Below are 13,349 nucleotides of genomic sequence, written 5' to 3' on the forward strand. Positions count from 1 at the left end.
TGAGATAAATATTTTTGTGAATGATTGCCTCTAAGCTAGGTTTATACACAGTGGCTTCAAACTTTCTCTATAAAGACATTAGTTTTAGTACAAATGAGTATGGGAGGAAAAATCCGACTAACTGAATCGGTTCGGCCTTTTTTGAACTAAACCGAACCAAACCAAAAAATCGATTTAGGTTAATTCCAAATCGAAATCGGACCAAATTTCTATATGAACCGGTTATTAACCGAACCAATTAACCAGTTTTGAACCGGTCTACTGATTGGGAATATGCTCAATACTTATTGCCTTTTCTGAAAGTTTTTTATGATGCAACTCTACGTGTGTCTAGCTCTCTTTATGTTACCGGTAATGCATACATGCGAGAGATGTATGGCATTAGGTTGAAGATTTCGACATGGTATAAAAGTAATGATACTGGCTTAAGTATTATCACTGCAAAAATGAAGTGAAAACATGATAAATATTGGTCAAATGTTGATAATATTAACTTAAGGTTATTCATTGCAAAGTTACTAGATCTTAGGCACAAGTTAGAATATGTGAATTGGGTTATTAATCAGTCTTATGATGTTGTTAATGCCGATAAGTTGAAAACAAAAGTGAAAGAAACTTTGTTCTCTTTATTTGAGGAATACAGTTTGGTTACTACTTCTCCTACTGCACAGTCAAGTGAGCAATCTCAAGTTGCAAGTAAGATTGATGTTAATGATGCAAATCTTGATCCTAAAGACTTTATGATGGTTATGTTTAATGAGCAAAGGGCTGGCATCGAGCTTTGGAATCCAAATCTGAGTTGGATAAATATATACAAGAAGACCGTGAAGTTGGCAAAAACAAGAAGTTTGATATCTTGAATTGATGAAAGATAAATTTAGCGAGATATCAAGTTCTCTCTTTGATAGCACAGGATGTTTTGGCTATGTTTGTTTCCATTGTTGCATCCGAATCAGCTTTTAGTATCGAGGGTCGGGTATTCAATCCATTTCGTAGCTCCTTACTTCTAAGATGGTGGAGACTAGATGAAATATCAGACATTGAGTCGGGTAAAACTTTTGTTTTAGTTTCAATTATTTAATATTTAGTTATAACTTTTTTCTTACATGTTGAGTGTTGACTATAGTTTGTACCATTACTTAATTCTACATTTTTTTTTCCATATTTTTGTAGAATTTTCGTCTTTGGTAATGAAAAATACTCGTGTTCATCTAAATGATTGAGACTGTCTCTATGACATTTTGTATTGGTACAAGGTAGAATATACAATTTTTTTGTACTTGTTATTGAATTATTATTGTTTTCCCATGAATAGGGTTATCACTTTCACTTATCAAGAGTTGCCCAGTGATGTTTCTCTTCCATTTCCCTGCAATAGCATCTAGGCAGTGATGTTGTGTTTCTTCCATTTCCTTCCAATAGATAATAAATTCTACTCTATTTGAGCAGCAGAGTTGTTTTAAATTTGATATTGATGTTGTCATGTCGATGTTGTTTGTAAATTGATGTTCAACCGGTGCAAATTGATGTTTTTTTTCAAGCATTTCTTTCAAGTTTTAAATCGAACTGAAATTTTGGTTTGGTTCAAAATCGGATTAACCATCAAACTGGTTCGGATTTGGTTTGACTAATTGCTCGAATTGGAAATCTAATTCAATTAAAAAAATATATATTTCGAACCAGTTCGAGTACCCGGTTTTACACACCCCTATCTTTACTCATTAAACTTTTATCTACCAAAACAAATTTCACAAATTACACTCAAAAGGTGGTTGAGCTTTTGCATATCACTGTATAGTATGATTTATTTGAGTAGAGTTTATAAAAGAAGAGTTTATTAGAATAGAGTTTATGAAAATATAAATTTTATGAACAATTTGTTTTTTTGTTTAGTTGGAAAAATGTAAAATAGCTAGGTTTAATATACAAAAATAGATGAAGTCAAATATATAAAATAGAATAAGATTATTTTTCAAATTTCAATATTTTAAATAAACTTAAAAAGAGTTTATAGGAGAAGCTCATTTTTCTTCAACATAATTAATATTTAATTTTAATCAATAGCTATTTAATTTAATTTTTAAAATAATCAATAATTATTTTAGAAGCGTTTATTTATTTATTTATTGGTGATAACAGAGAACATAGTATTAATAAAATTCAATACCAACTATTAATATTGAAAATCAAAACATTGTTGCGTATCATCATACGAAGGGAATGCTACGAGCTAGCAAAATATTGTGTCTTTTTCAGAATAAATACTCAGGAAATATAGTAGAAAACTAGAAATCCAACGGTTGTAAGGGGCTAATCATATGATCATGTCTTGAAAGAATGAATACACAAGTATCATCAGTATGCCTTTAATTGATGAAGTATTGGTAGTAAGGAAGAAATTAAAAAAGCTAACAGTGAGATGAATAATATGATAATACATTATTCCAGACATAAATTTTAAGAAACATATTTTTTTTTTTTTTTTTTTTTCTGATAATCGGGATATTCGGGCTAGCTTACAGACACATTAACTAATATCTTAGAATCTTGAAACTACTGGTCGAGTAAGAGTTTTAGTAACTATCCCTATTATTAACCAATGAGATAATTAAACTCAAGATCTCTTGAATAATATAACTAAGGGTCTCTATCAAACAATTTTTCCATCCAAAGGTGGTTAATTTTAAGAAACTTGCTACTCAAAGTTTTATGATGGTCCGAAAGCTGATAATTAAAATAAATGGACCGGATCATCGGGCACAGTAACTTAAATGCCTAGGTCCAGTCAAGGCCTAGCCCACTTCATCTGGGTCCAGAACCTTACTGATGCAATCTCTAACAGAGACCAGATCCTAATCCTATGGACTCAATTAAACCTCATAAAAACTGTTTCTAAGCCTTAATTTAAATAAAATTAGAACCTTACCTTCTTTTTTTTTTTTTAAATCAAGTTATAATGATGATATGAAACATCATTTCTTTTAAGATATTATTTGTCAAAGAAACTAAAAGCCACATAAATGAGATTCATTTACCATGGATCAACATAACTACTATTTTGGGCACATATTCCACAATCGAGTTTTGCAAGAAACCAAAATTTGGTATATCAAGGAGGCATCAAAATATATGGTGGTTATAGATTTCTTTAACATTATTAAAACCAACAAAAATTGTATGCAAAATTAGATTAACAATTCAATGAATGTTTTAATTTAAATTTTTGACTTAAATTGAGACATGTTTTTTCGCCACTGATATTTTGCAATTCAATGAATGTAAGAAAGAGTTTGGAAGTACTTATTATGTTTGTCACCTAAGCAATTCCTAAACTAATATATTTTTTTTAATCACCAAGATATTTAGACCAACTTGCACATACCTTAATTAATCTTCCAAGGCTTTAAAATTGTCGGTCAAATAAGAGCTTTAGTGGCCACTCCTATTAATGTTTAGGGACACTCAAACTCAGGAGCTTATAGAACTCCTTAATTCTTAAACTATTAGAATGTATTGAATCTATGACTAAAAATTTGTGTAAAAAAATTAAATTGAAAGATTTCATTCTATTTTTGGATTTTCAATACATGAATATTTTATTTAATAAATATGAATTAAAAAGGAATTTGTAAAAGGTTTTGATGGTTTCAAAGAACACCACGACTTGCTATATTTGTTTTCCAAATCATATATAAAAATCGTTTTTGGAGTTGGCAGCCTATGGATGATGTTTACAACTTGTCTTTCCTTTCTAAAGAATCGTCTTACTCTCAACTTCTGATTTTTTGAACCTAAAATTTGGCATAACAAGGCACATACATTTCAATTAAAAGAGACAAAAACGTTTTTCAAAATCGCTTCTTCTCCACAGAAAGTACTGGAAATAGCGATGTTTATCTTCCTAACAGAAACCGTCAAGCAGTCTTTTCAAGAATCAGAGAAACTGCACGTTGCATGACTTCAATCACTTCTCCCTTAAATGTGCTTAGTTTTTGCTGCGTAATTTGTGATACAACACGTGGCTGCCAGCTTCATGACGGCNTAAACAAACAGATCAGCTTAATTTTAGAGCTTATAAATAAATTTGATCAGCTTATAAGCTTAGACAAATACCTCCTTACTTTTTGGAACCTAAAATTTGGCATAATAAAGCACATACATCTCAATTAAAAGAGACAAAATCGTTTTTCAAAATCGCTTCTTCTCCACAGAAAGTACTGGAAATAGCGATGTTTATCTTCCTAACAGAAACCGTCAAGCAGTCTTTTCAAGAATCAGAGAAACTGCACGTTGCATGACTTCAATCACTTCTCCCTTAAATGTGCTTAGTTTTTGCTGCGTAATTTGTGATACAACACGTGGCTGCCAGCTTCATGACTGCTCTGTTTCGAAAACCCTCTTGCTTCTTTTAGTTCAAATCAAAATTGAAGTCTGAAATGGCAAACATTTTACAGAAATACCAAGCAATTAGGTAATGAACTTTCCGGGGTCAATTCTAATTTGTTAAAAAGAAGGAAACGATAAAAAACAAAAAAGAGATTATTAATTAGTGGGGCTGTGAGTGTGAGGATGATGAATCATCAAATGACATGAGGCTGTGAGTAAATGAGTGAGTGAGTGAATGAATGAGAGTTCTCTTTTGCAGTGTCTTGTATTATTGGTGGTGGGGCTGGTGGGCAAAATCTCGGAAGAAGGAATGGTGGGCACACAACTTTCACTGAAAATGGTATCTCATCAGTAAACTCAACCACAACACCTACCAAATGCCTCCAAAATAAGAGCATGCTCAATACTTTTTTGATAAATTGAAAAAAGAAAAAAGAGAAAGAGATGATCCCACAAGCAACCACAACGTCCAAATCATGTCACAGAACTTTTTTGTTTTTGTTCTCTTGTTTGTGGTTCATGGTGAACTTAAAGCTTCACCAGGTTACATAAAAACAAAGTAATTGTATGATAAATTGTTGTAAAATCGATATATTTTATTACTTTCAGACGAAGGGCCAAAGTTTATCATACGATACAAGTATATCAGGAACTGCCAACAATTGTAAATTAGCCTGATATGACAAAAATGCTTATCTTCAAGCTGTGAGTTAGGCCGCTGGCCCTCTAAATTTATATATATATACCCACCTCAGTAGGTTTGCGGGAGTAAGAAATCTTTAAAATGGTAAAAAAATTGGAGTATGCATATATTCATTGCATAATGATTTATTTTCGTCTACAAAAAGCAATAAAAAGACAAAAGAAAAAAGAAGAAAAATTACCATAATTTATAGTACAAGGGAGACCCTAGTAATAATGGTCATAATCAAAAGTTAGTTAACTGTGTATCTATAATCTACCCATTATTTAATCTGGACTGATTCTGGTTGCGGTGGTGGTCGTCGCGGTGGCCTCAGTGGTGGCGGCGGTGTCAGTGTTGGCGGTTTTTGATGTAAGCTCATTCAATGGTTTAACACCAATTCCAGTGGTGGTCATATCAGTCTCGGCAGCTTTGGCTTGCTCTCTAAACTTCTTGTAGATATCCCCCTGGTAAAATTTCTTGGTTCTGAGCACCAAAATGACCGAAAAAAGGCACCCAAAGAATGTGGCCGCCGTGATTATAATGAAAGCCATTTTGTAACACTCCACCCCTGTGCAAGCCAAATCTTGTCCATCCTGCCTTGTTTTACCCAAAGCCGCCATTTGCTTCGAGGCTTCTTTATCATATAAACGACCGGCCACTTTCACATTAAGAATATACGATCCAACCGGGCTGGCCACGGCACCAAAATTATACAATGTTGAGTAGTACTTGAGGCCAAATATTTCTGATATTATTGCAAACATCAGTGGCCATTGAGCTCCGAAACTGAATCCGATGATGACAGAGGCGACATAGAGTGAATTCGGGACACCAAAGGCGATTAAAAGATGGCCGGTGCAAGAGAAGAGAAGCACAAATGTGAGCAATAATGGACGAGGGATCTTGTATTTGGTTAGCAAGATTTCGGAGGCGAAACCGGCAACAGCTCGTCCAAGATAATTCCATATGCTTACTAATGACACAAATGTGGTGGTGCTGCGAGCTGGATAGCCTAATGAAGCCCCGATTTGACCCAAATTGTCAATCGCCGTCAATGTCCCTCCCACTCCACAGGTTGTTGCAACGAAAAGAATCAGCATGTCAATGCTAAAAAGTGCCTGCAAGATGGTATAATCTTCACCTCTGTTTGGTGCCTTGAAGATGTTCTCCGTGCAAGAATCTGACTTTTCTGGACTTGCCGGAGCGTCGGTGGATAGCGGAAGAGGCTCTACGGCGGGTGGTGTTTGTACTGGTGGTAATTCAACAATCGCCGGTGGATTTTCAGTCACTACTTTCAGCTGAGAAAGATTGTTCAAGGCCTGTAACTTGCTTTTCCAGAGAGTGAATTCTTCCGGGACAACAATCACTAAAGGAAGGAAGAGTAATATAATAACAAGTGAGGCAGTACCAGCATACTCAAGTCTGGTGAAATTGAATTTGTTTTGAAAGATGATTATAACCATGAGAAAACCAGCAAGAGCAAGAGAAATATAGAGCATCTTGTAGAAAATTTTCAGCTCGTTCGCCTGGCGAACGATCTTAATTATCCGAACTGTTCTAAGAAAAACAAAGGAAACTGCAGCAGGAAGCCAAGCAATAAGCAAAATAAGAGCCTTTGAATCGTCTCCATAGAAAGCATGGTATAATTGTGTCATAATGGCACCACTAAGACCAACAAAACCTTTCAAAAGGCCCAAAAGACTGCCTCGGCTTTCCGGGAAATTCTTGACACAAGTGACTAAAGCTCCAGTATTGGCAAAAGATTGAGAATTGGCACCAATACATATGTAAAGACACATCTGCCACACTTTCGGCTTCGCAATGCGGCCGGTGACGGCGAGCCATATCATGAAATACCCGAAGAAATTCATGACAGCCCCAATGGATAAAACCACCCATGGTGGCGTTACTTCATTGATGAGCCCAGAAAGAACTCCAACATTCCCACCCAAGTCTTTGAAAAAGCTCAACAAATTGAGCGTAGTTTGATCATAGCCTAATGATGTTTTAATATCACTGGAATAAAGACTAAACATGTAAGTAGCACCGGCTACAGCCATGATTAAAAGTGAAGCAAACACCATGAACCATCGGCCGGTGATCAAACAGAAGGAGAAACTCCTCATATTTCTGAATCCGCCGCCACCGGCGCCACTGAATTCAGCTACCACCATTGTTGTACCGTATTGGTAAGCAAAAGTTGAGGATAACTGTTATATTTTTAGTTGGTAGTGATGATTAGGAAGATGGGAAGCACAGGTATATATAGCAGAGTTTGGAAGCGTGGTTGGACGTGTGAAATGAGAGTTCCGGATTGACTTGATAGTTGACAGGCAGTGGTTCTCGGAATGGGTGGTAAGGATCCAATTGGTGACGAAAAGGATATTTTTTTTCTGAAACATATGTGTAATTGTGTGACGCGTAAATGTGACATGACCCCATGCAATCATTTAAGTAAATACACGGTTTCTGGGCAACATTATCTGTATTGTGTTGTGAGTAGGAAATTTCTTCTTATTCTATCCAAAACAAGGTGTCTTGCTGTCTTGTTTACATGAGTATGAGACTTGGTGATTAGCTTTATGTACTGTACTAGTTAAAACAGTTTATTAAGAAGCTCAAATTTTTTTTCCACTAGTTTTCTTTTACCTTATTTAAAGGGTTAAATGTTTAAAAACATTTCGATTCTGTTTATACATATGCACGTTTAAAGTGTATCTTATACATATTCAATTAGATAAATATAAATCATTATAAATTACAAATAAATATTGTTTGTATATTTCTCCAATAAAATTCTATTACGTGTTACAAACAGAGAAGATTTTGCAGTGAGAGTCTGAATTATAAGGTCTGGCAGTTGAGATTTCGTTGCAGTGTTTGGTAAGATATAATTAAGTTGAGTTTCCGTGGCTTATTCAATTCAAATTTCTATTTGACCAGACTTCAATTATTGCCTAATAAACTAATTGCATGTCGCTTTTCTCGTAGAAAATCTCACTTCTTTTCTCTATAACTCGTAGTTAATTCCTAAAGTAAAATTTAATCTCATCAGTTGCATCTTTACAATCCCCTTCACCATATCTTCCACTCATACTTTTACTCATCAGATTTCCCCATGTGATCTCATAGCCTACTTGACCTTGTGATATTATTATTAATATATATACATTTTCATATTCTGATTCTCCTTCTTGGAATCTAAAAACAAGATTTTTGAATATGAAAACCTTAGTCTCCTAACAAATTGAGTGCAGAGAATTCTGTATCAACACTCCATTAAAGAGTTTGGAGATGTTGTTTCAGATTTCAAACCAGAAAATGATATTCTTCAACGCTTATATGAGCTCACTAATGGCGTCATCTTCCTTCTAGAGAAATAAATTTCTAGGAAAATGACTATATAAGATTTCAGCTGCTACAGAGATACAACATTTTTACTACATGAACAAGCCAAGTCAAAAATAAACCCTATTGTCAACTTATACTCATTGATTCCATAATTAATTTTCTGAATTTTGCTTTTGTTATAAATTTGAATTGGAATCATTGAATTCGTTGTATATTTATAGATAGTTCATGGTTGGTAAGATTACATTAACACATATGCTTAATGGGCAAATAAATTAATATTCGAAGAATCAAAACTTTATTAAAAGTAGAACATTTGAATAGTATTAGAATCAAACGTTCAAAATTAACTTCATCATTGAAGAGTGGGCAAAGAAAAAATGCCAAAATTAATGAAACCGTGACCTTGCTCATACGCGTAAGAGTAAATGACTTTTTTCCACCTAACTAATGGCTTAATAACATTTTTCACTCACAGACTATTAAAATATCACTTTATTACTTAAATTTATATTCCGTTTTCGATTTCGGCATAATTGTGACCTCACACCACTATCATTCTTTTTTCCTATCATCACTCACCAAAACCCTTCAAACCATACTTCTGTCAACCTCGCCAATTACCAGCAATCAAGCGATTAGAGTTTGCGTAGCTGTCTTTCCCAAATCAAATTCCGATCAATCCCAACCACCAAAATCCAACATTCCACTATCAAAAGACTTATCAATCGTTCCTCTTTAAAAATTCCAATAGTTTTGACTGAGTTTACTCTCTATTTATCGTTAAAATATAAATTTAGATAATAAAATAATATTTTAAAATTATAGAGATGGAAAAACGATTAATTGGATGGGAAAAAAGTCGTTGACTCTATGCATAACTCTTAAAAGGTAAAACCTTGGAAGATGCAAATATTTACGAAGTATTCAGAACGGCGCACGAGGTTTTCACATTGTTTTGTTTAGTCTAACATTACTTTTGTCTACTTGTTGACTATAGAGCTGAATTTTAGAAGCAAATTCAGGGATGTGATTTAAGACTCAAAAGTTCTATAGTACTACAAACAAACATGTGTGAATTTGATTTTAATGTAGGCCCAAATGGTAGCATACAAATTATTTCAAGTCAACGCATTGGTAACTCCGTAAGTAAGAGGTCGACAAACGTTAACTTAGAATTTGTAAAATGGGATGAATTTATTTAATTGGAGATAAATATATTTAGGGTCTATTTTGTACACTTATTCAAGTAATGCTTAATGAAGTATTAATTATCACATATCATATCAATTGAAATTAAAATTAAAATTAAAATTTTGGAATATTAATAAGTGATAACTAAAACATAGCACTATTCTTAAGGAAATGATTTACATAATTATTAATTTTTACTTTTGATTATAAATCTTTTCACTTTTGATATATATAAATAATTCGATTAAGAAATAAATAAAAGAAACCAAGAATCAAAGATTTAAGTAAACATCAATCATCTTATTATTTATATGTCAATATTACATAACTAGATTATAAAAAATTAATAAGTAGAGTACGTAACATTATTCTTAATTAGAAAATGAATTACATAACTAATAATCAAATAATTAACGAATATAGAATCTTTTGACTTTTGATGTTAAATTGGAATATTCAAAGATGGAATTAGTCATAAAACCTTACCCGGACGTAACTAAAACTATATATTAAAAATATTTGTGATGATTCTCCAAGTCCAATAAAATCGCCTTTACTAATCACGTGTTCTTTTAATTATTCATTCCAACATCCAAATACTTGATTCTTTCATTCGAATAATAAAATAGTATTTGGATTCCAAAAAAAATACTAATTTGATTGCCATGAAAGCATCTATGGCAGATGGCATCTACAACCAATTTTAATGAAAAAGAAATCCCACCTAATATCAATCATAATAAAGTCTTAAAATGATATATTTTCTGAGTTCATCAGTTGTGGATATTTAATGCTATTGCACACGATGGGATTTGCTTTCTTCCAACACCTAACTTTTGACTTTTTTTTTTTAAGGTAATCGAGGTATTCAGACTTATATTGGAGTCTATCTAATCTTCAAGGTCATGAAACATCCTATAAATTCAATATATCAAGATAATTGTACAAATATGATAAGTACATTTCCTGCGATTCGAACACAAAAACACTGAGTCGTTTTAAGGGTTTATAATAGTTTTAACATCTTTTTTCTTTGTATTTAAGAATATTTAATATATTAATACATTGGAATTGTATCAATCATAATAAAGTTTTTAAATGATTTATTTTATGAGTAGAATATTGAGTTCATCAGTTATGGATTAGGTTTCTCCCAACTCCTAAGTTTTAAGAATACAAAAATATAAAATATATTAATACATTCGAATTGTGGTTTTTGTTTTTTGTATATATAAGTGTATTGAAATATATAAGTATTTTTTCTTTTATGGGCTTAAGGACACTTGTTTTTTTACCTATATTATTATTCAATTTTTTAATTAAAGGAATATTATTTATTAAAATAAGTGTTATCTGAGTTACATCTAGACTCTTATTAAGCTTCATTATTAGTTTTTTTAATTATATGGTGCTATTAGCCCCCATCTTTTTTTTTATCTCTTTAGATCTCAATTATTATTATTTTTTATATTATAATTTTAGCCCTTATAAAAGTTATTGAATATGATATAAAAGAGTTAAAGCATACACTCGACCTATGATAAACCCTTGCCTTATTAATTTAAGGATTTTTTTTTTTTTCAATCATAAACTCTAATTCTATTCTCAAACAAAGGAGATAAAATATATAAATGGAAGAAATTGATCAAGAGTAAGGACTAATTCTTGTTTATATATTCCTTATAATTTTTCTTTGTTTTTTCTTCTCTGTATTTCTCCTAAATTTATAATGTTAGTCTGATGCATTCAAATTCTTGATTATTATTGTTAGTAGATTCCATTTTAACGTAGAATTCGGAACAATAATCATAAAAAATATTGTTAGTGGATGACACTAATGCAATTTTTTTTTTTTTTAATGATTGAACAAATGTTAAAACATGCATTCGATGATATGAGTAAAAATAAATAATAAATTGTGGAAATGTATAATATATAGAAAGTAAATGTATAAATAAAATGTATTTGGAAATAAATGAAGTTTGTATAAACATTTGCATATGCTTAAAAATTTTAATGGAGAAACTTAAAATTGGAGCCTAAAGATAATATGGGAGTCAATAACATCACCCTTTAAATTTAAAAAATATTTTGTAAAACAAAATATCTAAAGAGACCATTCATGTCAAAATCCTTGAACAAAAATTTTCGATTCTTAAAACTTTACAACTTTTTAAATATTCTAGAATTCTACTAGCATGATCTATTTAAATTTAAAACTTTTACTGATTTAGCTAAATCAATCATGTAAATTCTTTTCCCTTAAACTTTCAAAACCCTTTACTTCTTTGTTTCATATTTCTCGTTACAATTTTTTGTTTAGTAAATCACTTAGAATTTTCTTATTTCATTAAAATTATTTGGTTTAGCACAATTTTCAATTATTACTTTACATATTGTTCGCAAGATTGTGGTATGATCTTTTCTGCTTAGTTTTGTTTGTAAATTATGGGTTATCATAAGAGTAAACGATTTTTCTTACTCAAATAATAGCCTAATGACACTTTTCTATCCTTGAACTTTTGAAATATTACTTTACTCCAAATGTTGCATTTAGTTAATAATTATCATTAAATAAGTAAAATTAATTGTAAAGACAAAAATACCCCCACACATTAACTATTGGTTGATAGAAGTGTGCGGGGGACAAACCGGCAGCAACTAGGATCGGAGTGATAGGGGTTTAGTAGGGGCATGCCGTGGTGCGAGAGGTGGTGACGGGAGGGATTTCGCAGTAATTCGGTCAGAAGGAGAAAATCATAAAAAATCTAGGGAGAGGCAGCGGCATCAAGTTTAATTGGGCAGGGAGTACGAGGCTTTTGAAGGGGAGAAGTAGGTGAGTCAAGGGGTGGAGGTGGGAGGGGTGTGTCGTTGTCAGATTTCATCGGAATCCGAGAAGGACAATCCGGATGCGATTCCTTGGTTGTGGGGGAAAGGGGGGTTTGTTTGTGGGGGGGGGGAATGTTGGGGTGGGGGTGGGGGGAGGGGGTCAACGGCACCAGATTCAGGTCAAAATGGCGGTCTATGCCAGATGGCATCTAGACCAATTTTAAAGAAAAAAAATCCCACTTAAAAATCATAATAAGTTTTAAAAGATTTTTTATGAGTAGAATATTGAGTGAATCAGTTATGGATATTTAGTGCTATTGCACATGATGGGACTAGCTTTCCCCAACTCCTAAGTTTTAACATTTTTTTTCTTTGGGTTAAGAATATTTAATATTTAATACATTAGAATTGTGTTTTTGTATTTTTTTTTTTATATATATATACTGTACTGAAATATATAAGTATTTCGTCTTTATGGGCTTAAGGAACTTGTTTTTTTTACCTATTTATTATTAATTTTTAATTTAAGGAATATTATTTATTAAAAGAAGTGTTATCTGAGTTCCATCTCACTCCTATTAAACGTATTATAGTTTTTAAGTTATATAAAGCTATTAGCCCATTATTATTATTATTATTTTTTTATCTCTTTAGACCTCAATTATTATTATTTTTTAAATTATAATTTTAGCCCTTAAAATATTAATAGATATAAAAAGTTATTAAATAAATAAAAGAGTTAAGCGTAACTCGACTTAGGTAAACCCTTGTCTTATTAATTTAAGAATTTAATTCTTATTCAATCATAACTCTAATCTATTGTCAAAACAAAGGAGATGAAATAGTAAAATGGAAAGAGAGATTGATCAAGAGCTTGTAATAAAAATTTGCTTTTTTATATTCC

At 32.0% G+C, this 13,349-nt stretch overlaps 1 protein-coding gene across 2 annotated transcripts; it reads right to left on the reverse strand.

Moving 5' to 3' along the window:
- Nucleotides 1–4,412: 4,412 nt before the first annotated feature.
- On the reverse strand, nt 4,413–7,319 carry LOC116137276 (protein NUCLEAR FUSION DEFECTIVE 4-like). Of its 2 annotated transcripts, XR_004129163.1 has the most exons (2): nt 5,271–7,319; nt 4,413–4,431 (listed from the first exon to the last, which is right to left on the reverse strand). XR_004129163.1 is itself a non-coding variant. In XM_031422960.1 (1 exon), the coding sequence occupies exon 1, from the start codon at nt 7,243–7,245 to the stop codon at nt 5,356–5,358; it is 1,890 nt and encodes a 629-aa protein (XP_031278820.1). In that variant the 5' UTR covers nt 7,246–7,319; the 3' UTR covers nt 5,079–5,355. The 2 variants fall into 2 exon arrangements, 1 of the variants encoding a protein (XP_031278820.1); XM_031422960.1 differs by lacking the exon at nt 4,413–4,431 and having other exon boundaries at nt 5,079–7,319.
- Between the last annotated feature and the right edge of the window lie 6,030 nt (nt 7,320–13,349).

The sequence above is a fragment of the Pistacia vera genome, unplaced genomic scaffold (assembly GCF_008641045.1).
Source record: "Pistacia vera cultivar Batoury unplaced genomic scaffold, PisVer_v2 Contig322, whole genome shotgun sequence".
Taxonomy (NCBI): Eukaryota; Viridiplantae; Streptophyta; class Magnoliopsida; order Sapindales; family Anacardiaceae; genus Pistacia; species Pistacia vera.

What these genes read in the sequence shown, in the direction of transcription:
- LOC116137276 (XM_031422960.1), bottom strand. Translation starts at nt 7,245, where the DNA reads ATGGTGGTAGCTGAATTCAGTGGCGCCGGTGGCGGCGGATTCAGAAAT.